At 37.5% G+C, this 27,432-nt stretch overlaps 4 protein-coding genes across 6 annotated transcripts; 1 reads left to right on the forward strand and 3 right to left on the reverse strand.

Moving 5' to 3' along the window:
* Positions 1–894: 894 nt before the first annotated feature.
* Positions 895–1,907, reverse strand: LOC137721431 (uncharacterized). The gene is made up of 2 exons (XM_068460525.1): positions 1,437–1,907; positions 895–1,320 (listed from the first exon to the last, which is right to left on the reverse strand). The coding sequence occupies exons 1-2, from the start codon at positions 1,860–1,862 to the stop codon at positions 1,048–1,050; spliced, it is 699 nt and encodes a 232-aa protein (XP_068316626.1). The 5' UTR covers positions 1,863–1,907; the 3' UTR covers positions 895–1,047.
* A 3,677-nt stretch (positions 1,908–5,584) lies between these two features.
* LOC137720701 (calcium-dependent protein kinase 26-like) lies at positions 5,585–9,059 on the reverse strand. Of its 3 annotated transcripts, none has more exons than XM_068459805.1 (5): positions 8,812–9,059; positions 7,356–8,114; positions 6,968–7,264; positions 6,369–6,770; positions 5,585–6,286 (listed from the first exon to the last, which is right to left on the reverse strand). In XM_068459805.1, the coding sequence occupies exons 2-5, from the start codon at positions 7,942–7,944 to the stop codon at positions 6,024–6,026; spliced, it is 1,551 nt and encodes a 516-aa protein (XP_068315906.1). In that variant the 5' UTR covers positions 7,945–8,114; positions 8,812–9,059; the 3' UTR covers positions 5,585–6,023. The 3 variants fall into 3 exon arrangements, with proteins under 3 accessions (XP_068315906.1, XP_068315905.1, XP_068315904.1); XM_068459804.1 differs by having other exon boundaries at positions 7,356–8,162; XM_068459803.1 differs by having other exon boundaries at positions 7,356–8,246.
* A 3,749-nt stretch (positions 9,060–12,808) lies between these two features.
* LOC137720409 (zinc finger CCCH domain-containing protein 48-like) lies at positions 12,809–17,079 on the forward strand. Its single transcript, XM_068459477.1, has 9 exons — positions 12,809–13,560; positions 13,652–13,747; positions 14,433–14,522; positions 14,613–14,714; positions 15,035–15,181; positions 15,303–15,422; positions 15,526–15,585; positions 16,292–16,389; positions 16,499–17,079. Exons 1-9 carry the CDS (start codon positions 13,111–13,113, stop codon positions 16,638–16,640), a joined length of 1,305 nt encoding a protein of 434 aa, XP_068315578.1. The 5' UTR covers positions 12,809–13,110; the 3' UTR covers positions 16,641–17,079.
* Positions 17,080–22,474: 5,395 nt separating this feature from the next.
* LOC137720105 (sorbitol dehydrogenase-like) lies at positions 22,475–24,623 on the reverse strand. The gene is made up of 5 exons (XM_068459118.1): positions 24,347–24,623; positions 24,136–24,203; positions 23,804–24,040; positions 23,209–23,687; positions 22,475–22,831 (listed from the first exon to the last, which is right to left on the reverse strand). The coding sequence occupies exons 1-5, from the start codon at positions 24,465–24,467 to the stop codon at positions 22,639–22,641; spliced, it is 1,098 nt and encodes a 365-aa protein (XP_068315219.1). The 5' UTR covers positions 24,468–24,623; the 3' UTR covers positions 22,475–22,638.
* Between the last annotated feature and the right edge of the window lie 2,809 nt (positions 24,624–27,432).

The following is a 27,432-nucleotide window of genomic DNA, read 5'->3' on the forward strand; positions in this document are numbered from 1 at the left end:
AAATTAATCAATTTATAGGTGAAAATTTGGTTAAAAAATATACAAGTCAAGGGTTTTTAGCATTAATAATTTTTTTGAAATGTCACGTGAACTTGGTTTCGGACATTTGACCTCCTTTCTATTAGGAGGTGGACGAATCAATTGATTTCTGATATTTGATTTTTTTTTCAGAAGTTCTCTATTTTTTTTTTTGGTACGTACTCTAAAACATTGATTGTTAGAAAAACATGTCGCGTTTGATTCAAAAACTTATGTTAAACTACTAAAAAAGTATATTAGGCTCCCTAACATGGAATTTAACTAGTTGCAAGCTTTAAGAATTCAATGCACTCCATCCCGTTCTTAAATAAAAAAAGTGAATTATCCAAAATAGTCTTGAAGAGGTGTGGGAGTTAAAAGTTCCGAAATAACTTCGAAATATTTTGGATGGAAAACTCGGGGTGAAATGACGAATTAATGATTTTGAAAAATTGATATGACAAACAAACCCCTTAAGATTTTAGTTTATATGAAAACTACAATTAAAAGTTGAACATATTCAATTCCAATCCTGACCATCGTTGCAAATGAATCTGGAAATGTCAAAGCCTTTCCTTTTTGCGGCATTAGAATTTGCAAATCAAGCACAATGCCAGTTTAATTAGGTTTTCATTTATTGGAGTTCTTTGCCGCAGGCCATCAGTAGTGCATTGGATGCAGTTAGTGAGCGCCAGGTCCAGGATGCACGTTGGTGGTTGCTCACCGATTAAGCACAGTACGTTCAAAATGCGCATCAAATTGCTTTGTGCTCCGATGGAAGGATAGCTGAACTCGAACCCAAGAAATCTCCGATCGTTGAAAACAAGCGAGCAATGACGGAGCGCACGAGTGAGTTCTACACTACTATATAGCATATGGAGAAAATGAACGTAAATTGTTAAACAGTCGAATTCAGCTGCATATGAACATAAATCTGGCTCTACATATTTTTGCTTTCGTTCGACAATGACTTTGATTACGCGAAAGAGTACTACATTGCAGGGGCGATGACCGTCTCTCGTGAAACCACTAAGAGCTAGAGAAGGAAATAATAGCGTTCAAGTCGGCCAGGCATTCCGTGGGAAGGCCAAGGAAGGAGTTGATCAGAAAGTCATCGATAGGATCAACGGTTGCCACCCCAACAAGTCTGCACTTTCCTTGTTTATCCAACCTCTCCCCTCTTCCACTTCTCATCGTTCCCTTCGATTCCTCGGATGTCAATACCGTCTTCACCAGCAGCGGAGGAGCCTTGTATATACTCCCAACCGAAAACCAAAACTCCGCCTTGAATTCGAGATCAACCTGCAAAATAAAGTAGCAAACAGTGGTTATGAAACAAACCAGTTAACATCGCTCTACCGCTAACCAGTTAGTAAGTTAATGCGACACTAAGAATTACTTTTGTCGAAGCATTTTACCTGGCCGGAGTCTGGATTGATGCTCCCACTGAAGAACTCAGGGACAATGTCAATCGTCAAAAAGGGCGGCAATGGCAACCCCAAGAACTTTGTTGTTGCACTCTCCAATGGCGGGATATAGAGCCTTCCGATGTCAAACGACACCAAAACATCGCCATTCGAGTTGCTTTCCGTGACCTCTGTGGCAGAACCGGTTCCCGCTCCACCTTTAGCATTGTATTCAAAGTCAGGATACCTGGCTATGCCAAGCTTGCAGGCACTCAAAGTCTTGAAGTTTACGGTATAAGGTTTCGATTTTCGATCTTCGGTTTGAGAGAAAGAAGGGGAAGAGAAGGAGATGATGGTTTTGGTTCTGGGATTTTGGTTTTGAGTTGGGAATTTCCAGAGAGCTGGAAGGTTGGAGGTGTTTATCCTGCAGCACCCCATTTTTGGCGGGTACCTTTCTTCTGTGTTTCTTTTTTCTTTTTTTAATTTCCCACTGCAAAATTTGAGGCTGGTGTTGATTATAAAAACCTTATCTTTTTATGTTGGAAGATTTAAATTCTATGTGGTGACTGGTTGTGCAATTGAGACGTGTACACAGACAAGTCTAAGCAGAGAAATGTGTTTGTGGTCCCCTCCATAACCAATCGCTGCCACAAATTTGCAAATAACTACTAGATGCGAGTTAGATTGATCGATAGTGATGTGTTTATCCGTGAATTGTTTGTGTGTGTCCGTCAATCAGATTAGGTGAACTCTTCGACCAACTTAGGCTTGGTTTGGTATTTTTGTGTTTTGAAAAAAAGCTATTGTGAGAATAAGCGGCTGTGAAATAAAGCTAACAAAGTGTTTGGTAAACTTTTTTGTAAAAATGCTTTTGGAAAAAAAAAAGTATTATAGTGTTTGGTAAACTTTTTTGTAAAACAGCTGTGACTGTGTGAAATGACCAAAAAGGGTATATTACTAGATGTGCTATTAATTTAATTTTCTTAACAAATAAAAGTGAATTACTAAATATATTTTATTTTTAGAAGAAAAATATTTATAAACTTTATCTTAAATATTAATTAGTATGACAAACTACTTTAATAGAAATATTTTAGAGTGAATAGCTAGGATTCATTAGTACAATATTGTTAATGTCAAATAGAAATGTCTGGTTCCGATAACTTAGTTACACACACAAAAAGAAAAAAGCAGGTCCATCATAAGCCAATCAGCTCCTGAAGCTGCTTCATTCGAAAAACAAATTTATTTCAGACGAATTTTAGGAATTTTAAAATAAAGCGACTGTAAATAAACATCAAATGGCATGGAGACTCCGTATTATATAACAACAATGAAAAAAAATAGCATCACACATCATTTGTGTTACGAGAAAAACTTAAATACAAGACACGGCTGTGTCACTTATGAGAACTATGTACAGCACAGAATCCAAGCTTTGGGTTTTCTGTATCTTGTAACCAACACATTTCTAGTCACCTTATGGAAAAAAAACTAGCACAAACCAAGGAACTAACTCAATGTCTACGAAGATGCATCCGTAAGATCTTCCTGAATAGACACATTGCATATTTGACAATTAAATCACCGTACATCTGCAGCTTCAAAGATGTGCTCGAATCTTATAGACCAAACATGTTGCTAAAACACAGCGGAAAGCACCCGGTCAACAATAATGCTTAAGAAGATAGACGAGAGCATTAGCCGCAATTACAAAAGCAGCGAACCAAATGATGACCCCAAGTATGAATAAAATGAATTACCATAAAGGTCACTTGGCTGAAGAGATGCGCTGCAGTGATTGAATCCAGCTACTCGAAGGACCTACTTTATTGCCATGTCCATGACCAGTGTTTGTAGCTTCAGTGGGCAAAAGAGGTTTTGTGGGGTTCCTTCTTGAGGTGCCGGAAAATGAATTAGACGGAGGAAGGTATGCTTCATTCGCAATCTAAAAAGGGAAATTTTTATCCGTGAGTTATATTCGGAACTAAATTTTGAACAATGTAACAGAGTAAAGATACTGCATAAAAGGAGCAAGAAGAAAAAATTTCTTTTCATCACAGTAGTTACTGGACGGTAATATGACTTACATTCTTTTCAAGAGGGTTGTCATAACTTAAATTCCTGCCCGTTGTTGGAGATTTAAATTGCATGCGGACACCAGGACCAGTGGGATTGCTTGATCTAATTCGATCTGTGACCTCAGCTGGGTAAGATGGGCAAAAGTTTTCACTAAAGGAAAATGCTCACTCTGCTGTACTAGAGAAGTTAGTTATTTAAGATATGCAAAAGTCCATCATGAAGATCTAACCTTGATGATTATCTACCCGCATTGGCATTGCATGACTGTTGCTTCCTCCAGGAATCGGCTGAACATGTGGGACTCAAATTAGAAGCGCAGCAGTAACCCAACATTCTCAGAGTCATACAACCAGAACACACTGAGAAAAACCAGAAACCAAGCAATCATGGAACAATGGACAGAAACAAATCAAATATCACAAATAATTAACACATGTCTTACAATCTCCGCCAAAGAATCAAATATCACAAATAATCAAATATCACAAATATCACAAGTAATCAAACTTCTCTCTCATTTTTTTTTTTTGTTTCCTCCACAAACCCTAATTTTTTCCCCAATTAATTTTTTCCACAAACCATATCACCTTCCCCAATTAATTTTTCCCCACCCTCCATCCCCAATTGTTTTTCCCGACACCCATACCCTCATCCCTTTGCTCTTCCCACCCCTCTTTCCCTAATCTCCCCATCCCTAATTTGAAAAATCCAAACAAATAAATGAGAAGCTTACCTGGAGAAACCTGGAGAACGAGAGAACGAGTTCGCTAGTTTTTGGAACGAGAGAACGAGAGAGATCGCTCTGGTTCGGGTTATGCGAGAGAGCTCTGAGGTGAAGAGCGTGCGAGAGAGCTCTGGAAAGGTTAGAGCGTAGGTGAAGGGAAAGGGAGGGCAGTTTTGAGTTATTCATATTTCATTAAACGTGTACACTGTTCACCCGTGTGTGGGTGAAAATAAGTTGCTTTTGGAAGCTGCAAATTGCAGCTTCTTGTCATCTCCTGGTTTTGGGCTTTTTTTCACCCTCAACTTTGAAACAAAGCTGTTTTTCAAAGTTTACCAAACACCAAAAATTTTCATAGCTTTTTTTCATAGTAGCTTTTTTTTTAATCACCTCAATCCCAAACAGGCCCTTATAGAGGTATGGAACCCTTGCATTGAGGTTTGTATTTTGTACCTACACTAAAAAATCTCAAGGAAAAATCTCATTTTAATTTTTAAAACTTCACAATAACACGAAGGTGAAAATAAATGGATTGAACGATGATTCATGTACGAATTTGCAGAACTGACTGAAAACCGTGAGTGTTAATTCATCTTTTTAAAAAAATAAAAAATAATGCAAATTTTTTATTTTCTCGAAATATATTTCGTGAGCATTAAAGAAATCTTTATAAGGTATTTGGAAGCAGATTTATAATTTATTAAGCAACAAATGTATATTTAGTAGAATATTTAAGCCGAGAAGTAAAAAAATGTCAAGATGTTAAATGTACATCTAGTGTGTGTGTATATATATATATATATATATTTTAATTAGAGATGTTAAAATCATCTGTTTGTGAGGCTTAAACAAAAAATAGCAAAATTTTGTTTTGTTAAATAGATTTTCACCTTATATTTAGATAAAAGAAAAATTAACAAAAAAAAAGTTAAAATATCTTTCAATTTAGGTTTTAAATTGTTGATTACAAGTGTTTAAATATAAATTATAATATATTTTGTTTTAAAATTAGAGATGTAAAATCGCATGTAGTTGAGGCTTAAACAAAAAATAGTAAAATTTTGTTTTGAATAGTCTTTCACCCTCTTTTGATTGACAAATAAGGTTCTATTAATATGTAGTTTTGATTTAGATAAAAAAAAAAAACGAAGTTCAAATATCTTTAAATTTCAGTTGTATCTGTAACAAAGATGTCTATGGAAGGCTTGTCGTTGACTCGCTCACTTGAAAAGAGCATTTACTCATGCACTAGAGATCTCGTGTCCGGCCCGCTCGATATTGTACCACCGTGAAACTGATAAGGTGGATAAAAAAATAGGGCAGAAAGATAAATCACAAGACTTGGAAAGCACTTCTATGAACAATGACTTTATACGAAGGGGCAGAAGCTCATTAGGCATACATCACATAGCACTCTTCTTAAGCTACCAACATGAAAAATGGCACTAAACATCACGAATTAGCCGAGTGGAAACACAGACATGGAAACAGACATGAACGATATATTACATTAGCTTACAGAAGCCTGTCAGTTTCTGGACGTCGTAGCAAAACTTCATCGGAACACTCCCACCTCCATCTATTGCCCTTCCTACCTACCCGTAATCATGAAGACATCTCTCATCATACGACCACCTACTTGAAGTTGAAACTAAAGAGAAAAGTGGCACTAAACATTAGGAATAAGCCAAACGGTACCATATGTGCGTGCTACAATGCACGAGCTGAAGGACTTTAGACTTCATATGAGCATCAGGGCCCTCCGCCTTATCTTTTACTGCTTCAGGTCCAGACGGTTAACAGACAAGAGAAGATCTCAGAGATGTAGGATAATGTGTGCATGATGACCAACGAATGATTGATTCGGTCACCATGAAATCTAGTTGCTCGTGCTCACCAAGTCCAATAGTACGGTTCCTCTTGCTGTGAATGGCTGATGTCCTAGATCCAGTTGTTCCACCTGTCCTTATAGCTTCGGCTGGTTTGTTAACCAATTGTCTCGTTTCAAGTCCGAATGAAAGAGAATCTGGCAATAATAGCAGCTTCCCTGAGATTGTCTCTGCATTATAATACATTAAAATGATTGAGACGAGATTTCTATGATACTGATGCAGGGAGAAGCGAAATGTAACTCAAAATACCTCCATGAATTGTGTCTACTCTGGATATGCTGGCTGAGAACTCTATTGCACAACTACCTTCCTCGACCAAAGAACTAGGGCTGAAGAATGAAAAGCTTGGCATGGAGGGAATAGGGGAGGAGAATTCCAAACCATTAGAATCACCATCACCACAGAATGAAAACCCGCCGGATGCTAATTGGGGAGTAAATGGTTCCACCATGAAAGCGGAAAAAGATGACCTACAAGTAAATGTAGGTGATTGGGCATCACATACACTAGCTGATGCAGAGCCAAAGCTGATGTCTTGACTCCTGGACATACAGAATGAGCTGCCGGCTAAATCACATTCTCCACGGCCTCCATTTTCACATTGACTCAGTAGTTTGGGATATGGTTCATTAACCCTCATCCAAGGATGATCTACAGGGGAAAGTTCACAACGAACACATATTAGTCAAGCACACCACGAAACTTCTTTCATTCGCCACTCACAAACACAGATTTCATAACAAATCATTCATGGACTATTAACTGTTACAGCATTTCAATAAACTCTTGGTGAATGTGTGTGTGTGTGTGTGTGTGTGTGTGTGTTTTTGTGCGTGCATTTGACCTACCTAAAACTTGCTGAGCTGTGAGCCTTTGTGAAGGATCTTTACAGAGCATTGCTCTAACCAAATCCTTAGCTGATCCAGTAATTCGATCCCAGGGATCGGATGGGAATCTCAGGTCAGCTGTCCTAACAGCATCAAATATCCGTGACTTTGTCTTCCCCCAAAATGGCGGCATTCCACTAAGAAGAATATAGAAAACAACGCCCGCACTCCAGACATCTGCAGCCTGGTTATAACTACCTGCAAGTACCTCAGGAGCTATATAAAACGGACTCCCAACTAACCCATGCAAACTTTGCCCTGCTTCGACAAAAAACATTGTCAAAAATCTGAACTCAAAGTTTTAGTGGAAAAAAATTAGCCAGCCAATATAAGGGAAATATGGAATTACCAGGCTTGATGTAGGTTGCAAGACCAAAATCTGCCAACTTGATTGGAGACGAGGAGGCTTTTGTGGCCAATAGGATGTTCTCTGGCTTCAAATCTCTGTGAACAACCCCATTTTCGTGACAATATAGAACTACCCGAATCAGATGCCTAAAGAGAACCCTGGCATCAGACTCAGGGAATCGTCCGTGCTTCTCCAGCTGGTGGAAAAGCTCCCCTCCTGCACAAAGCTCCATCACCAAATGAACATACTCTTCCTCTTCATACACCGCCTTAAGATCTACAACATTTGGGTGCCCAGATAACCTGGTCATAATTTCAATCTCAAGTTTAATGCCTCGCACATCGTCTGAGGTCACTAATCGATCTTTAGCAATTGACTTACATGCCAAGACCTCTCCAGTCAACTTATCGGTGCACACCCTAATAACACCAAACTGCCCCCAACCTAACTGCTCTCCTAGAATGTACCGATCCTTTAGATTTGAGGTCTCGTCTGCATCTAAGATGGAGGAAGTCAAGCTAGCGACTTTGTAGCAATTGCACAGCCCTGTTGACGCTCCACTGTTGCTGTTCCTCTTGGCAACAGCCATACCAATATCCCGCTCCTCAACCACCCAGAACACTAATCACAATTTCGGCCCACAAATCTCAATTTTCTGGCTTTCGTGCAGAACATTTCAAAATCCTTTTCCAACAGATGAGAAACCTGAAGTTTGAAGTCAATATCTTGAATTCTCAGTCAAATCAGAAGAGAAGCTTCCTGGGATAGTAAACAAAGTTCTCAATAAGGCTTCTAGAACACTTGAACCTTAACAACAACAAAAGTTCAAGCTTTCAGCAGGGAATTCCTTTTCGACATGACCGGATCACGTGGATCCGGATAGAAATCAAGCTGTACCAATTACCAAAATTCAGTCTCAAGCATTAAATTCAAAACCAAAAAGCAATCACAAACGATACCCATTGGAGCAAATTCCATTTACAGCAGGAAAAAAAAAGAAGAAAATCTCCTTGCTTTCTATGAACAGGTTGCTTCTTTTCGGACTTTTCGACCTCCGGAATCAAGCACAAAACAGAATTCAAGTTCAATTCAGACACAAATCTTCCACCTTTCACAAACCACCCAAAAATAGAAACAAAGGAAATTTTTTTACGTATAGATCAATCTAGAATCTCCAATAACAAGCTCTAATCATCTGAAAACAAAATCCCAAAAACACCCAAATTCCATCAACCTAAAAAGTTCCCAACTTTACTAAAAACAACAAAATTCAAACGCAACCCATCAAATTCCAGTTGAAAACAAAACAACCCCGATCCAATTTTCCAAGTACTTCCAGAAAAAAGCACTTACATACGAAGCCCAGAACCCCAAATCCACACACACTCAAACATATACATTTAGAGAGAGAGAGAGAGAGAGAGAGAGAGAGAGATTGTGAGAGAGGGAAAGGTACCTGCTTGAAGAGAGATAAAGCGCAGAGAAAGGAAAGGAGGCCGTTGGAGCAGTGGTGGAGCTCCGCAAGACAGAACTCTCTTCTGTCCTGTGGCTCGCTCTCTCTCTCTCTCTCTCTCTCTCCCTCCCTCCTTGGATTTTGGCTTTGGATTCCTCCGAGGCTGCTTTAAATTTGCGATGTTTGGCTCCTCCCTGATTCAACTCTCTCTCTCTCCCTCCTTGGAATTGGACTTTGGCTTTTTTTTTCTTTTTCTTTTATTCATATTTTTTTCAAATACGGATCTATCGTTCTGTACTCGCTGGGTTGGTTGTAATACGACGTACTCGCCTATTCTTAACTACTTTCCCTTTCCATTCATTCAGCCAGATAGGAAAGTAACTAACTTTCCTTTTCAGGAAACTTTTGACAATTTTGAATCCAACATGAACACATGAGGAAGTTAATAGCCATCAAAGAGATTAAATTGGGATTAGTCCAAGTGCTTGATGAGGAATTGAGATCCTATTTGGATCTCTGTGTTCGGAGATGATGGGTTCAGAGATCTGAGTTACTCATTCAAAATACCACGACCCTCGTTTGTCTATCTCATTGGCCCATTTCACACAAACTAAGGATTCGGATGTCTCTCTTCAACCTTGAAGAACCTTGATTTTTCATTCCGTTTGTTTCGGACTTGGAGATACGGAAAGGATCTTGATTCCTTAACTAGGGATGTGTTGAGTTGGAGGTATAGTTTTATGCTAGCCAGCCTTGTAATGATGTTATAAGTCAACTCCGTCTCCAATTTTAGAGTTCAATTACGATGAATCTATATTTTGACTGAACTCTAATCATAGAAATCATTCTTAGAATTTCAACATACCCTTTTTCTCATTTTGATCAACGGTCTAACAATGTTGTTATTGATCTTGATCTCATTTCATAGTATTGTCGTTAGCATAAATTCAAAGGTTCTTTGAAGTGATGGAGAGGAGTATCGCTCTTACATCATGTCGTGGGTTTAAACCTCATCGGCCCGTAATCTAACATCTAATCTAACAAATTTATCGTTTGATAAAAAAAAATAGTTGTTTTCATAAATATATGGCTTTTTAGCTAAAATTATTCCTAAGATTTTCATAACTCCTCACTTTGGTCACTGTGATTTAAAATCAATAAAAATGGTACCTAAGTTTGTTCACCATCAAACATGTAATTTGGTTATTCCGTGAAAAATTCTGTTAAATAAGGATCAAAATGATAAAAATACCCTCTATTTAATAAACAGCAGGCCAAAATGATTTGACAAAAAAATTGATGGTATTTTTGTCAATTTATTCTTATTTAATGGAGATTTTTCACGGAATGACCAAATCGATTGATGGTTGGCAAACTCAATGACCATTTCTATTGATTTTAAATCTCAGATATCAAAATGAAGAGTTAAGTCAATCTCAATTACTATTTTGGCTAAAAAGTGTGTTGTTAATTACATGTGAAGGAGAATTAAACAGTTGTAAATAATAACAAAGATTTTCTTAGAACTAGAAACAAGAATGCTCTTAGATATGCTGCAAAGTTTGGATTTTAACGAATGCCTGCTTAAATATGCTGAAAGCTTATTAGAAAAATCCAAGGTAATATTCTTTTTAAGGAAAATTAATGAAAAATGTTTGAAAACTTTGGATTTTAACGATAAAACTTGTTAAGTGATATCGAAGTAATCTGGTGAGTGATATCGAGAGAATTTGTTTAGTACGCTTGATGTAACTTGTTGAGTGCTGTCGGAATATGCCTAATAGACATTACATCAAACGTTTGAGAGAAACACAAGAGATCTATACCAAACATTCGAAAGATTCTAAGAATGTAGATTTTCCGAATTCTAAACGATGTTAGGACCACTTTAGTCTCAATGTACATCGGTCATTGGCTATCGAAGAAATATATATTGTTATTATTTATCTTCTAGAAACTGAAAAAACGACAACTTGTTAAATTCTATAGAATCGACAGATGATCGATGATGTACGTAGTATTTTCCATATCCTCTCAGCTCCCGGGCTGCCGCGTGCAGAAGAAAGTTGTTCAGTATTCGTTCTTAATCTGGAAAATCCCAAATGACAAGAAACCAGGATACTTCCTAAACTTGGGCCTTGGTGGCTGAGACGTGTATGCATGCAGTCAACTAAAATGTTCATGATCTAAAATATTGCATGCGATTGGCTCGATATCTGCCAGTTGCAGACATCAGTTTGCAGCGGCGGCGCGATGAAATCGAAAACTTCCTTATCCACTCGGCTTTCCGTTCCTTTTGTTTGTTTACTAGAAAGGGTAAACTTAGGAAGGTCGATTAATTCTTCTAGAGAAGAAGTGGAGGAGAGATGAGATTTATAAACGAGCTTGAGTATTGTGATAAGCGGTTAACTATTTAACTATAAATATGTTAAAAACTTGTAGAATGAAACATTATTTCAAGACAAGTGGTTTACTACGCTATCTTGAATTATTAAATTTTCCTTGTTATTTATGTGCAATTGTAAGTCGTGAATTAGTCTTGTAAATACAATAAGGTCTAAGCTAAAAATTATTTACTCAAATATTTACTGTACTAAGAACAAGTGTTGAGCCTTGGATTTTAACAAATGTGGTGGAAACATATAGAATACTATAGTGTTGAGCACCTTTATGAAACCTTAGTATAAAGTTTAAGTGTTCATAAACTATGTAAATCATCTTCAAATTATAGAGGTTTAAGTGTTTTTTATTTTTTATTTTTTAAATAGTTTAACAAACATTCAAATTCATGATTAGATTATTACTTAAGTATTGATTAATCTGCTTATTTTCTATTGGTGACACATCATATAGTTTACAAATTCAGTCTAAAAAGTTGGTCTACCTAACATTACTTCGAAAACAATGAAGACTGGGTGCTCTATTCGTCCAACTAGTATGATATGTTCAGAGAGCACTATGATATATGATATTTCTTTTCACTTATAAATGAGATGACTCAAATTGGACTTTCATTATCAACGAGCTGGTGGCTCAGTGGTAAGGGGCGGATTACAAGGCTTTCTTAAAACTAAAAACTGGAGGTTTCGGGTTCGAAACCTGCTGTTGGTGTGGAAGCCAGACTTGAGGCCAAGGGAAGGCTGAAATGCCTCTGTGAATCTTTCCGACCCCAGAAGGAGTGGATAATTGTTAAAATGGGGTGTGCAGATATCACACCCCTAAGATTAGAAAAGAAAGAAAACTAATGAAAATGACTTGAAAATGTTGAGTTTTAACGATAAGGACAAAATAATAGATAAAATGAATAATACCGTGATTGACTTTTTAGTGTAAAAATGTGGTTTTTTGTTAAAAGTGAATAGTACTGTGAGTTTTTTGTTAAAGTTCCAAAAAAAGAAAGAAAAACTAACGAAAAGTTATAAAAAAAACTTTAGTTTTAACGAAAAATGACAAATAAAGGTGCATATGAATAGTGCTAGGAAAGGTAAAAATGTAATTTTTCATTAAAAATGAACAGTACCGGAAATGTTTCGTTAAAACTCCCAAAAAAGAACTCTCCATTAATTGTTAGCACGTGAGACTTACTTTATCTTTTAGTCTCACATGTGAGTCTTATGTCCTAATAATTAATGGAGAGTTAACAAAATTTTCGATTTTGAGTCAAAATCGTAACAGACTTCATCTTAGGCGTTTAAATTCTAATTTTATTATATGAGCTATTTTCCGACTACCATATCACCACGAAACTATTAATCCAATTAAGCCTTGAGAAATGCTAAAGAGACTCTCTTAAAATGAAACTACTTACCACCTTACATTTTAACGTTAATTTATGTAATTATAAAATATTATGTTAAAAATATGAGATGACGAAGGACCCTCATGCTGTGCCTTCCCATCAGAACCAGGGTATTTCAGTAATTCAATCTCCTCGTAGACACGACGCAATTCCAGTTTTGTCCATCGCCTCCCTCCTCCTACCGCGCGAGCGAGCGAGACTGAGAGAGAGAGAGAGAGAGAGAGTGTGTGCGTGTGTGTGTGTTTCACAAATCAAACTCTGCTCCCCGAAATTAAATTAGGGTTTTTCCCAAATTTAAATTCCCCCAAATCCGCCACCCTCGAGAGAGAGAGAGAGAGAGCAAGAAATTCCGAGCTTCCGAATCTCTCCAACTCCATGATCGGATTCCAATCAGCCAATCCATCCAATCAATTTTGAAAAAACCCAGAAAAAGGGGGGAAAATCGAAGCTTTTGAGTTTCAGTTCAAAGTATATAGCCACAGAGAGATTCGAATCCGTAGCTAATGGATGTAGACGGAGGGGGAAGCAAACGGGTCTTCCACAGACTGGGTGGGCAGCAATCCGACCCGTCAAAGAACCAGAAGGTATGCTACCATTGGAGGGCGGGCAAGTGCAATCGCCACCCTTGCCCTTTTCTCCACAGAGAGCTCCCGGCGCCGCCGTCGCAGCCAGGTCTCAATGGGACGGCCTCGACTAAGCGCCATCACGCCTTCGCCGCTAACACCGATGGTCCATCGTCCCGGAATCGGGGTCCAAATAACTTCAATGGCGGGGCTTCTTCGACGTGGGGCCGTACAGGAGGAGCGAATAGGGTGTTTGTTAGGAAGATGGAGAAAGTCTGTAATTTTTGGGTCCAGGGGAATTGCAGCTATGGGGACAAGTGTAAATTCTTGCATTCTTGGAGTATGGGGGATAGCTTCAGCTTGTTGACGCAGCTTGAGGGGCATCAGAAGGTTTTTTTTTGGATTATATATGCGGGTTCTCATTGTTTCTATTGGGTTACCTTGTGTGCTTTTGGGAACTGATGGGGGTTTTTGGGAACAGGTTGTTAGTGGGATTGCACTGCCTTCTGGGTCTGATAAGCTGTATACTGGGAGTAAGGATCAAACTGTAAGGGTTTGGGATTGCGCATCTGGTCAGGTAGTTATTCACTTTTGGGACTCCAATTTTCAATTATTTAACAATATTCAATGCATAGTTTCTGAGGGTTTACAGTTAAATAGATAAGTTTCAATACTTCTTCCCCTTTTCTGTGACGGGGGAAAGTTTAATGTTTGAATAGATGGGTAAGGGACTCCTGTAGCGTATCTCGTTTCTGTTCTTTGGATTAGGTTTAGTTTAGTACATTTGGTAGACATTGTAGTTCCTACCCATTGTTGTTTATAAGGTCGTTGTGTAATAGGAATATTAGAGTTGTATGCCAGCTAATGACTCTGTAAAGAAAGCTCTTAGTGATCACAGTCAGTAGAAGCCTTATACAATGAGTGCAAGTTGTATGTACAAAGTAGTTTCCATACCACATCACTGAATGCAGCTGCCGCTCAAATTATAGTTTAATTGATGGTGATCACATCAGCGAGCAGAGTGTGCAAACTTATGTTCTGGAGGATGCATAGAAGAGAGCTCCTGACATTGTGGACTGAAAAGCTTTCCAGAGATTTGCTCCCATTTCTCAATATCTATTGACTTTTTAGTTTTCCTAAATCACATGGTCATTGCCACTGGGTTTACTCTAGATGGTTGGACAATATTTTTTCACATGTCTCATTGCCATTCCAAAGGGCTGTGAAAATAATTCGTGTGCTTCTATTTGGTTATTTTTCAGTGCATGGGAGTTATTAATCTTGGCGGTGAAGTAGGTTGTATGATCAGTGAAGGTCCTTGGATATTTGTTGGCATACCAGAAGCTGTAAAGGTAGGGCAGGAGGATTCTCTTTTAATGTAAGCTTATAGGATCAGACTCTAAGGATACTTTGTCTCATTTGTGTATGGATATGTTTTGTAGGCCTGGAACACCCAAACTAACTCGGAACTGAGTCTTAGTGGGCCTGTCGGACAAGTTTATGCCATGGTTGTGGGTAATGATTTGCTCTTCGCCGGTACACAGGTAATTCCTTTACTGCCATAATGGCTTAATTTTTGTTTGGTCCCCATTCTTGGTCAAAATATTTCTTGTTAGGGCTTTCAGCCATGAGGTATTTCACTGTTTACAACTATATTATGTGAACCACCCAATTGAAAAATGTATTATTGAAGGAGCAGCAAACTTTGTTTTTTTCTTTTTTATTTCATATCTTTTTCATGTGAGTTGCATCTAATTTAGCGAAGGCCCTTGCATCTGCTTTTTCCCTCTCTGTTTTCCTTTGTGCATTCATGTGTGGGATCGACATATTTTCTAATATTTGGCAAAATTGTCCTTCAATGCAGGATGGTTCTATATTGGCATGGAAGTTTAATGCTGTGACTAATTGCTTCGAACCAGCTGCATCACTGATAGGTCACACCCTTGCAGTTGTTTCATTAGTAGTTGGAGCAAACAGGCTCTACTCTGGTTCAATGGATAATTCTATAAGGGTAAGTCGGGTTCAGCATCACATGTTTTCTGTAATAAGCATAAATTCTTGCTGATGGAACATTTGAGGCCTTAAATTGCTCCACACCAGTAGCTCAGTCATGTCTTTGGTATTCATTTTAGGTCTGGAGCCTGGAAACTTTGCAGTGTATACAAACGCTAACAGAGCATACTGCAGTTGTCATGTCTGTTCTTTGCTGGGATCAGTTTCTCTTATCATGTTCCTTGGATCAACAATTAAAGGTGTGTTTTCTATGATTTATAACCTTTTTTTGTGGGTGTGTAACTGTGTGTTGCAGTAGACCCGTAAACTTATTTAATTGTTCCACTTCATTTGTTTGTGCAGGTCTGGGTTGCTACTCAAAGTGGAAACTTGGAAGCAACATATACTCACACAGAAGAAAATGTAAGTTTATGTTTCATTATGTTTCATTCTTCAGTTAATCCCTGTTCCTGCATTGACTAAGAATAAGCTAGGTATGTTATAGGATTTTTTAGCCCTCTGTTTGGATGGGAAACGTAAAAGTACCCAGGAAGTTCAGACTCAATTGTTAAAAATGCACTACAAGGGTACTACCAATGAACTACTCAAGCACTACAAAGCTACTACTAAAAGTCTAAAACACTACAAATGCACTACAAATACAGTAACCAAAGGACTTTCAAAATGACATCATGACAGGTGTCATTTGAAAGTCTTCTCAATTGTGTTGCATCAAGTTCATCTATCTAATTTTGTAGTACATTCCTAACAAATTTAGCCACGGATCCATGGAAACTCAAAGTTCCTCATCCAAACATAGGGTATAGGAACATTCAAGGCTGACACTCTGGCCGTACATTTAGAGTATCTAATGCAAGTTCTATTTGCTTAAAACTAGGTTTGGGTGGAATTATAGAACCACCTTTGTATGCATGCTACGCATGTATTTTGTGTTTAAATTCCATAAGCATCGTTGAATTTCCCATAATAAATGAATCAGTATGCTTGATGTTCACCTAGCAGTGGGTTTAATGTTGAGTTTCGTGGACCTGTTATCATTAGAGGTTATGTATGATTTTCAAGGTGACATGAAAGGTCAAGTTTAATAATGCTTAGGACCTTGCTGCAGGGTTTGATTACACTTTGTGGGATGCATGATTCAGAAGCCAAGCCAGTCTTACTGTGCGCTTGCAATGACAACACTGTCCGTGTATATGATTTGCCATCGTGAGTTTTCAACACAATCTCTCTGCTGTAGTCCTTTTATCTGTTAGGTCTAGAAAACATTTTTCAAGCATCTCACTTTGCTGCAATTGTCTTCTTTGCTATGGTCTAGGTTTTCGGAGAGGGGTAAAATTTTTTCAAAACAGGAGATAAGATCGATTCAGGTAGGCCCTGGTGGCTTGTTTTTCACGGGTGATGGAACCGGTCAAGTGAAAGTATGGAAATGGACTGAACCAGCTGCGGTCACTGCCTGAGAAAAGGGAGATTATTTATATTGGCCACATTGTATCTGTAGTTTTTTCATTTTTCTTTTCTGGGTTCTTTCGTAAGTGTTAGCTCTGAGGAATGAATTACGGGTTTTCTATTTTCGGGTTGGAATGGATTGAGTTCTCTTTTTTTGGAGGATTTATGGAGCTAGGAATTAGTAGCATTAGCACTGTCCGCAGTCCGCTCTTTTGGGTGCCATGAATGTGAAGAAGCTTCTTGGCTCGTTCGAAGTTTTGACTGCAGGACAAATATTCATAAAAGAGTGAGTTTATAAACATTCTGTTTGCAGCGGATGATCTGTATGCATTGCCATGTGCTGATCTTATCAGTGATCGGAGTTGCTTATGGAGTTTTGAGTGTAATATTTCTCATCTTGGTTTTGAAAAATAAATAAAAAGTCGGCACACGTTAAATCTCTGTTGATTAGATCGTAATCTTTTTGGTTGAAATGAGCAGGCACTTAACGATTCTGTTATATTTCTCCTTATGATGTATTACTGTTAACAACACGTAGGACCTTCGAAGTATTTTTTTTTTGTTTTTGGGAATCTGGGAAATTCATTACCAGGGCAAAGATGCTAAAACAGTACAAGAAAAGCCTACACCGAGGCAAGCGAATAACTAAGCAACCAATAAGCTGAGCAGCGAAGTTGGGTAGAAAGTGAAGACGCTACAACATAATTAAAGCGTCGGCCCCTCCATTGCCTATGCTAAGTTTATTTTTTTGGGGGGGGGGGGAGGTAAACCATGGTTAAGAACATGAACCAATGAAGATGGAGGTCTATTGACCCATGTTACATTGCACATCTCTGCATTGCATTTCTAATCGATACTAACGAGTCCGCTGTCATATTGATTGATCTTGGAATCTAAGACCAGCGACAATCCTGAAAAGACTCCCCTAACCTCTTAACTTTCGCCAAGTAGGAAAGGCCTCCCATCTATCATTTTCCTACGAGTCCGATAAAGATGATATGGATTCCAGCGAATCAGACTCAATAATTACCCTTCGGTGCCCCAAAGCATCGGCCAACTCACATCCCCGCAGAATGGCCATGGCTTCTGCCGTGGCAACATTTGGAGTTTGGATTGCATACCGAGCCGCAGCCACAAACAGATACTCAGCTCGTCTCATCACGATCCCCACAAAGCCATCTTGCGTCGGCTCCCTCCAGCCGGCATCGACATTAACTTTCAGGAGGTGAGTGTTTGGCTTGTTTGAAGGCTTTTAGAATAGTTACCAAAAGCACTTTTGTAAGCGTATATAGCATACGTTTTTTTTAGGAATACAGGATATGCAACAACTAGGAAAGGACCCGCCGGTGGATCTGCTGGGTCAATTGCTTTAATGGGTTCTTATTCTTAAACAAGGTCAATTGGGCTGGGGAGAAACATCCAAGCGCAGAGATGGAGATGGCTCTACTGTTTTACGTGCTTTTTTAGGAAGCACTTCAGTTTTAATAAAATTTTCCGACTTTTATTCAACGAAAAGAAAAAGCATTTTCAAATGGGCTTTAAGGAAGTCCACCGAGAACCCTAAAGTGCTTTTCTGATCAATGGGGGCCTGGTGTGGCATGGTAACCATTAAACCAAACACATTAGCTAAACGGCCATTAGCCTATTTCGGAATAGTTCTAGGCCTAGATAGCCCATTACAATGTCATGAGAAACACTTGCAACCCAAAATTTGGGGGCCTATTAAGAAAACTACTGCCAAGATTAAAAAAAAAATTTGAGCAAGGCTGTTAGCTACTCCAATTCGTCTTTCTCAAACCTCGTTGAAGAGTAAGGGAGATGAAATTTGTAGCATTCAGTCATACTATTGGTTTGTAATGTCACGGTAGCCTCACAACGAGTGTAAGAAAACCCTAAAATTGAGGTTTATATAATTGAAACGGTTGATCTCAAACAGTAAAAAGATACCAAAACCCACAATCAATCTGTACCATTGATTGCAACGGTTCATAAAAAAATTTAAAATGAAGCAACATGTGTTGTGGGACCCACGCTTGCAGCTGTGACAGATTTCATGTGGGTGGGCCACTCTTTCCACTCAAAACGCCCAATGGGCTCCACTCTTTGCACAATAGCTTAGTCCCTATGAAGTCCTCAATTGTGAGGATTTTATACATACTCTGATGAGGCCCTATACTATAGCTGATGAGGCCCTATACTATAGGGTCTTGTTTTCAGACCCATTGGTAGGCCTTGGACCTTATATACGAAGACTATACGATTGTAGAGACTATATATGGGGTATAGACTGAGGGCATTCATCTATGCACTAACGTTAGACTAAAGAAGAGATCCAACAATGGTATCATGTGCCAAAATCGCCTTCAAACGAATTCAAACGCCCGCAATTCATCGTACATCACGGCAAAGCGGTGAGTTTGATGTGTCTCGTCGTTTCGTTATCAGAATAGTATTATGGAGCAAAATCAGACTCCGAAATCAAAAGTTGCGTTAAACCTGATTTATAGCATTAGACACCTCTTTTACAACCGCGTCATCTTCTGATCTTATCCACTATATTCCACATTTAACTTGGTCAATCGCACACATGGTTTGACTGCAAAGCAAGTCGAAAGCTTCTCCCACATGCGTGCCTCTTCTCCGTGAGTCTTGGACGGTGCATCCAATTTCCTAAGCTTCTTGCCTGAATTTTCCTATCAAATTATCCAAAATGAGGCTGAAAGTGAATATATATCCAAATGGAAAACCTCTGCGACAATTCATAAGCTTGACTATGTAGGTTTGACTTTATGTATGTTTTGATTTGACTATGTACCATGTAGTAGGTTAATTTGCTCTTGAATTTTGGCTAGTAGGTTTACTCAAAGTTGAATGTTCAATTTATGCCAAACAGCCTTGTCCTTGAAGCAATACCCTAGTAAATACTTTTGAGTTTTATACAATTTTGGAGATTTGGGCAAAGGATCTTCCCCCCTTTCCTTGACTTTGTGGTTTCCATACTTTGAACTAAACTATATTCTACCAGGAAAAAACGAACTATAAACATATTTTATTTCGTTTTTCTTCTAGTGGAACGCAGAAAAGTATATGCATGGTGATGCAGCAAGAAATTTATAATTTAAGTGTTTATTAATGCTTGTTAGATCTTGAGTACGAATTTTCATCTCTCAATATTGATGAATTAGAAAGAAAAAAAATGCATGATAACATGTGATCTGTTTATGTAGCATCACAATTTCTTAGTATCTAAGTCAACCTTTAGCCTTGATCTTCCTCCAAAATCAAAGGTTTTACAAGGCACTAGGCGCTAATCGGGCGGTTGGTAAAGGGCTAGCATCTAGGCGGGGTCTAGGAGTTTTTTTTTTTTTTTTTTAATTTTTTTTTTAATTTTAACTAAATTTATTATACAATGTATATGTCACATCCCGACCCTGGACGGATCATTTCCCGGGCCCGTTCCACCATCGTAGCACGATATTGTCTGCTTTGGGCTTACCATTCCCTCACGGTTTTGTTTTTGGGAACTCACGAGCAACTTCCCAGTGGGTCACCCATCATGGGATTGCTCTAGCCCCCTTCTCGCTTAACTTCGGAGTTCCTACGGAACCCGAAGCCAGTGAGCTCCCAAAAGACCTCGTGATAGGTAGAGATAGGAATATACATATAAGGATCACTCCCCTGGGCGATGTGGGATGTCACAATCCACCCCCCTTAGGGGCCCGACGTCCTCGTCGGCACACCACGGCCAGGGTTAGGCTATGATACCAAATTGTCACATCCTGGCCCGAGGCGGATCACTTCCCGGGCCTGCTCCACTACTGTAGCACGATATTGTCCGCTTTGGGCTTACCATTCCCTCACGGTTTTGTTTTTGGAAACTCACGAGCAACTTCCTAGTGGGTCACCCATCATGGGATTGCTCTAGCCCCCTTCTCGCTTAACTTCGGAGTTCCTACGAAACCTGAAGCTAGTGAGCTCCCAAAAGGCCTCGTGCTAGGTAGAGATAGGAATATACATATAAGGATCACTCCCCTGGGCGATGTGGGATGTCACAGTATAAATAAATGTCTATTTACATGTAGCAAAAATATATAATGGTATATATGAGAATACATAAATTACAAAATAGAATGACATATAAATTATAAAGCAGTTGAATATGTTGAAAACATAGGAAACAAACGTATAATGAGTGTTCATCTAAGTATCCAACAAGTCTTACAATTTCTTAAAAAAATAAAATGCAAAATGAAAGTAATCTATTTTCTATTTAAGTAAGAGTCACGACCTGGATGGTCTAGAGGCATTTTTTTTAAAAATTAATCGTGACGGTGGTCAACCGCAACTGCCTTACTATAAGCATCCAGATAATAAGGCACGATTTGTTTAATGAATGGCAACAATATCTTCGCAAACCAACTTTATTTGTAGCCCTGGCAATTTTATGGCAACAATATCTTAGCAAACCGACTTAATTTCTAGCCATGGCAATTGGCATCCCCAAAAACCTAACAGAAATCTGATCTAACGAGTAGTAGGTAAGAATGTTTTTTTTTTTTTTTTTTTCATTTTTTGATCGAGTAGGTAAGTTGTGGGGGACACGAACCATCTTGTTTTGAAAGTTCTCATGTTCTTATTCTTTTTCGTGGTTCCTGCTGAAAACAGCAGTCACGTCTCGTTTGATTTGGATAGTGTTCCCTATTATGAAAGAAAAATTTGTGTGGGACTTAGTTTTTTATTGGATTTTGCTGAATGGCACTACAATTTACTCAAAACTCGTTACGCAACAAGTTTTAAAATAATATGTTTCATTCTTTTATATTTAAGATTATTATAATTATTTTTTCTACTAACTGATATACACCATGAAAATGTTCCCTCTGTGTGTTTTTTTTCCCCGAACTCTTCACCTTCTTCTCTGATCTTCCACTTCTCCCTCTCTCCCAGTTTTTTCTCTTGCTTTTCTTAAAAGGAAATCCTAAATCTTAAAAAGATCACTTTCTCCAACTTTTATCATGGGAAGAAATTAAAAATCTGTAAGTTTATTTATTTAATTATATAGTAGTTGATTTATATACAGGCATATTAGGGTTAATATGTTAGTCTAATTTTGTTTATTTGTTTTCGTTAGTATGTTAGTCTAATATTAGGGTTCATATGTTACCCATGAGTCCCGATTTCCCCTCTCTTGGTTGGATCAAGAGAGCCCTGCACGTTAAAGAAAGCATGCCGTGCCCATTTTAAAGCAGTAGAAGCTGATAGCGTGATACATAGAAATTATCATTTAGCAACTGAACAAACTTCAAAGTGTGCATATCCCTACACTATAAGCCACCTTACTTCAGCAAGTGAATAAAGATGGGGAAATGAACAAAAAAATGGCAGATGGAAAGAAGTGAAGAGTCCAGCAAAACACAAACGGATGGAATATTTGAGAAGAAAAAATGGGGAAAAGAATAAAAAAGTTAACCATTAGATTGATTGTATATTAATTAATACAAAAAATAAGTATGAGAATCTTAAAAAGAATGATAAATGATTATATTTAAAACTTGCCACATTGCGAATTTTGAGTGGATTGTAGTGCCACTCAGCAAAATCTAGTAGCAAACCATGCCCGACACAAGTTTTTCTCTATGATGTGACAGGTGATGATTGAATTCCTTAAAAAGGAAATTAAATTATGACAGGTGATGATTGGAGTCACAAAATATGTTTCTAATAAGACTGTCTCTCTATCATTTTCCTTGCAATAATGCCAAAGATTTGGTAAATTTGTAAGTGAATCTTTTTGTTAAACTTCATCGTTATAGAACAACCCAAGAAAGAAAAAAAAAAAAAAAAAAAAAAAAAAAAACCAAACAAACAAAAGGGAAGTCCGTATAAGTCATACTATAAAACATTATGCATGAAACCATACGATTGGACTTGTTTATTGACCTCCTTTGGGCCAATAAACTTGCTTATTGAGTTATAACTAGTAATTAGATAACAAAACTTGCAGTGTCTTTACAAATTAAACATGACTTTGATGGCATTGCCTCCACGAGCACTGGTCTCAAAGGCATCTTCCACTTCCTTCTGGGAAAATCCAAAACGGTGAGTAATAAGCGGTTTCACGTCAATCTTCCCGCTTCTCAGAAACTCGATGCAAAGCGGCCATGTGTTCTTGTATCGGAAAATTCCAACCACATCCACCTCCCTGTGTTCAAACACATAAGGAAAAAAAAAAAAATATTAGATACGACCAAATTTGTAAACTCACACTTTGATTTATAGTGTGCCCTAAATAAATTTGTTGACGCAGAATTAGAAAACGGTCGATCTTTATCCAGAAAAGAAAGAAAAATAATACCAAAATCGTAACGCCCTCCATGACCTAGCAACAATGCCCTAATATATTTGTTGACATAGGACAAGAAGGGGTTGATAAGATGGAAAAATAAGACCAAATTTGCAAACGCACTCCATGACCTAGCTATAACGCCCTAATAAATTTGTTGACTAGGACAAGAAGGGAATCGATCCTTATCGAGAAAAAGATAGGAAAAACAGACACGTAGTGGACAAAATCTATACCTGGCAGCAGCAGGAGTGAGAGGGACAGTCATAATGCTGTGTCCCATTCCGACGAGGCAGACTTTGCCGCCGGGACTAGTGGCTGCGAGAGCTGTCGACATGGTTTTGTTGAAACCTACACAATCAAAGGTCACATCCACTTCGGATTTCATGGCTTTTTTAATCTTGGCAACTTCGTCATCCAAATCCTCGGCTTTTGTTGAAACTTTGACGGTTTCATCGGCACCAAGAGACTTTGCCATAGCTAGACGCTGATCATCCACGTCCACAATGACAATTCTCGGCGCCCCGAAAGCACGAGCAGATAGCACGGATACCAGCCCGATCGGCCCTGCTCCGATGATGAGAACATTTGTTTCTGGAGTGACATTGGCTCTCCGACAGGCATGAACCCCAACACTCAAGGGCTCACACATTGCTCCTTCCTCCAAGCTAACATTCTCCGGAAGCTTAAAGCACAAGTCCGCAGGATGCACAATCTGTAAAAAAACATGATTATCAAACGGGTTCATAGTATGAAACACTGTTAAACTACAACGTTATGTTCGGATCATATAATAAAAGTTGAAATTTTGTAGTTGTGCGAATATTTTGCCTGGTTCGCCAAGGAACCATGAACCGGTGGGGTGGCGAAAAACTTCATGTCCGGGCAAAGATTGTAGCGGCCTCCTTTGCACTGGTGACACTTTGCGCAGCTGATGCCGGGCTCTAATGCCACACGATCGCCAGAAACCAGATGCTTCACGGCGCTCCCAACTGCGTCTACGATCCCAGCACACTCATGACCAATCACCATTGGCTCCTTAACTTCAAAATCCCCGCACTTCATGGTCTGAAAATTTTCCAAAAATAAAATTTAGAACAAGGGAGGTTAATTACAATCAATAAACATCAAAACGGGGAAATATACATGGAAGGAATAACAACCTTGAGGTAATGGACGTCGCTTCCACAAATGCCGACGGCTTTGATCTTAATTCGAACATCATTGGGTCCTAAAATTAAAGAAATCCCCAGAAAACAAGGGAGCAAGATGTTAGCCAAAGCGATGATACATAATTTGACATGAAAACTAAAAACAACAAAAAACAATTGTGGAATCAAAAGATCAATTGTAGCGAGTGAGATGGATGAATACCAAGACTCGGGAGAGTGAAAGCCTGGATCTTGAGGTTGTTAACACCAAGAAGCCATGCAGCCTTGTTTTCTTGTTCACCATCTTTGGCATCTCCGTTAGTCGACTTGCCTCCCTTCCCCATTGTATTTTTGCTTTTTTTTTTTTCTCTGTGTTTGAAAGAAAAAGATTATTGTTCTGATGTAAAAAAGAGTGCCCTAGCGATAGTATTTATATCAATCCTGTGAAGAAATAAGATCGGTGCTCCTGTAACCTTATAAATCTATACTCTGATTTGGTCAAGTTTCGATTTGCTACCGCTATATATAGTTTTAGTCCTTATTTAATGTATATCCGTAAACATCCTATCTATTTTTGGATACTCTTGCTTCTGTTACAACGTATCCATATTTCACTGAGATTGGGAATTAGTATCTTAGTGGAGAGAAGCTCCTTGTTCATCTAGGACTTTCACACGTGGAGGTATTTCAAACCAATCACATCTATATCTAAAACTGTAGTTGTCTTAACTTTTTCTGCAGGTGAGAAACTCCTTACTCATCTAGGATTCTTGCACGTAAAAGTATTTTAAACCAACTGCGTATTAATCTATTTCTATGGCAAGTGGTCCTTTACCACAATGGTGGAAAAGTGTTGAGTCATTGCATAACGTTGTGGGTTGAACTCCTTCATTGGCTAATCTAACACCTGATCTAAAAATATCTATCGCTAGACCAAAAAAAAAATTTTGAATTCTATGGTTTTCTTAACCTTCTCACGTCTCAATTTGTGGTCAAATTGGAGTACTATCGTCACATAACTTCATATGTGCATGAAATCTGATATGGGGAGCTTAACTTCCTACGTCTCATGAGTAACTAATTTTCAAACTGTCCGAAAGATTTCGTCTCGATTTAGCGAGTTAGTTGGAATTAGCGGAGTTTTAAGTTGAGTAGAAGATTCGAAAGGGGTCTTTTTACGACTTAAAATAGGATTAACGGATATTATGGAACTGCTGAATGGGTGCCACGTAATGCAGAGTCATATTAACATAGCAACCGTCCCTATTATTCCCATGGTGGACCTCACATGGAATTGGAATTGCGAGTAGGTAGACGAGTAGTATGAGTAGTATTAAACACAAATTAAGATAAAATAAGATAAGGATTATAGCCAAAAAAAAAACATATTTGGAAGTAATCCTTATTGGATAAATGAGATCATATAGCATAAATTCTTCTTAACGGTTCGAAAAAACAAAAACTTAGGTAAGGAGAAATTAGGTTCACATCTTTCATTTTACTACTATATTGATTAAAATCTTATTCATTTTCAATTTTTGATCAAGGTCCTTGAGTATTAATAACATCATTAATTATTTGAATAATAAAATATTTTTATTTTAAAATATATTCCTTTAGTGTTAAAAATGTTACAATTAGTATATCCATATTTATGGCTAAATTTTTTATCATATATTTTTATTTTTAGTTTGTACCTATTTTTAATTTGCAAACTTTTTTTAATTTGTACCAATTTTCTTTTCATTTTTAATTTGTACCTATATATTAGTTTCTTTTTGTGCCCATATTTTTTAAAAGTTTTATTTGTATTTGTACCCATGTGTTTATTGTTACATGATATTGTATATTTAGTCAACGATAGAAAAATTACATATGGTATATTTATGTTTTATGGCTAAATTTTGTATCATATATTTATATTTTTAGTTTGTACCTACTTTTAATTTGCAACATTTTTTAGAAATTTGTAGTATTTTCTTTTTAGTTTTAATTTGTACCCATATATTAATTTCTTTTAGCGCCCATATTTTTAAAAATTCATTTGTATTCATATTTTTTTAATTTTTTATTTGTACCCTAATTTATTTATAATGTACCCATTCTTCTTTATTAATGTACCACTTTGTTATATGTGAAATGTATCATTTTTATTGCAAAATGTACCAATTTTTTTAACACTATGGATACATTCTTTTGCCATTTATTATTTCTTATTGTTACATAGTTTTTATCCATTTATTCAATCAAAATGTATGAATTTTTTTATTGCAACCGTTTCTATAATGAGGAACTTCATCAAATAATTAATGCCAAAACTACAAAAATAAAAATATTAATAGTAATATAATGAGGTGTACAAAGTCAAGGGACTTTGATCAAACTTTGAAAACTATTAAGGTTTTAGTCAAAGAATGTTAAACATTAAGGACCGCATCCAAAGTATGCCCTTAGGTAATCACTAGTGAGTACCTTATATACTCATTTTATTTTTTAAAATTTTAATCCAATAATATTTTTAACATATGTTTTATTGTTTTAAAAAATAATAAACATGTTAATTAATTTTATTGAATTTTAAAATATAAAAAACGTGTGATATTTTTTGATTGCGCTAAAACAAAAAAAAAAAAAAACTATTAGCTCGTCATGTCGATTTTATTATGACTTCTTCTTAATTTTCATTTATCGCAATTTTAAATTTTTGCTTAAACACAGATTATGTTATTCCGAGTCACCCATACTCATTTTTAGACGATCCATTATTCCATGAATATTAGATTATGAAATACTTAATTTTGCCAGTGGAAATAAAGTTGGTTGTATCATAATTATAACAAATCATCTGTCTGATTTATTTATTTTATTTTTCGTCGGTATCTCTAATTAATAAAATAAATGATCCAATGTCAACTGTTTAACAGAAACGAGTTGAGATGGGCTCTCTGTGTTGCCGCTGGCTGCCCTAGGTTTCTCCACGCATCAAAGATAAGTAATTAATTTCCACGTTAGAATTATGTCTAGAAATTTCTTTGAAGTGCGATTTTAGCCAAGTCAAAGAGGCGTGGTTCTTCACAAATATGAATAATGAGTGCCACGTCAACGTCCAGTAGGACATGCGTTGGCAAGATAATATATTTTTGTTTAGACAACTCTGTGGGACAAATTACGTAAAGTTAAAACAGACATGAGTTAAAGTAGTTGAATAATACTATATTACTAAAAGTTTAATCGTATTTTTGTGACCTCTTCCGCTTTGGACCCGTGATTAAATTAAGGCTTTTAATCCAAAGTGGTTTGTGAGATTTT

This window comes from Pyrus communis, chromosome 16, assembly GCF_963583255.1.
Source record: "Pyrus communis chromosome 16, drPyrComm1.1, whole genome shotgun sequence".
Taxonomy (NCBI): domain Eukaryota; kingdom Viridiplantae; phylum Streptophyta; class Magnoliopsida; order Rosales; family Rosaceae; genus Pyrus; species Pyrus communis.

Coding starts and splice junctions, on each gene's coding strand:
- LOC137721431 (XM_068460525.1), bottom strand. CDS start 1,862: ATGGGGTGCTGCAGGATAAACACCTCCAACCTTCCAGCTCTCTGGAAA. Junction 1,321..1,436: donor TCAATCCAGACTCCGGCCAG/GTAAAATGCTTC, acceptor TTTATTTTGCAG/GTTGATCTCGAATTCAAGGC.
- LOC137720701 (XM_068459805.1), bottom strand. CDS start 7,944: ATGGCTGTTGCCAAGAGGAACAGCAACAGTGGAGCGTCAACAGGGCTG. Junction 6,771..6,967: donor CACAGCTCAGCAAGTTTTAG/GTAGGTCAAATG, acceptor TTTCCCCTGTAG/ATCATCCTTGGATGAGGGTT. Junction 6,287..6,368: donor AGTAGACACAATTCATGGAG/GTATTTTGAGTT, acceptor ATTATAATGCAG/AGACAATCTCAGGGAAGCTG.
- LOC137720409 (XM_068459477.1), top strand. CDS start 13,111: ATGGATGTAGACGGAGGGGGAAGCAAACGGGTCTTCCACAGACTGGGT. Junction 15,182..15,302: donor CAATGGATAATTCTATAAGG/GTAAGTCGGGTT, acceptor TATTCATTTTAG/GTCTGGAGCCTGGAAACTTT. Junction 15,586..16,291: donor ATACTCACACAGAAGAAAAT/GTAAGTTTATGT, acceptor ACCTTGCTGCAG/GGTTTGATTACACTTTGTGG.
- LOC137720105 (XM_068459118.1), bottom strand. CDS start 24,467: ATGGGGAAGGGAGGCAAGTCGACTAACGGAGATGCCAAAGATGGTGAA. Junction 23,688..23,803: donor ATGGTTCCTTGGCGAACCAG/GCAAAATATTCG, acceptor GTTTTTTTACAG/ATTGTGCATCCTGCGGACTT. Junction 22,832..23,208: donor CTCACTCCTGCTGCTGCCAG/GTATAGATTTTG, acceptor GTTTGAACACAG/GGAGGTGGATGTGGTTGGAA.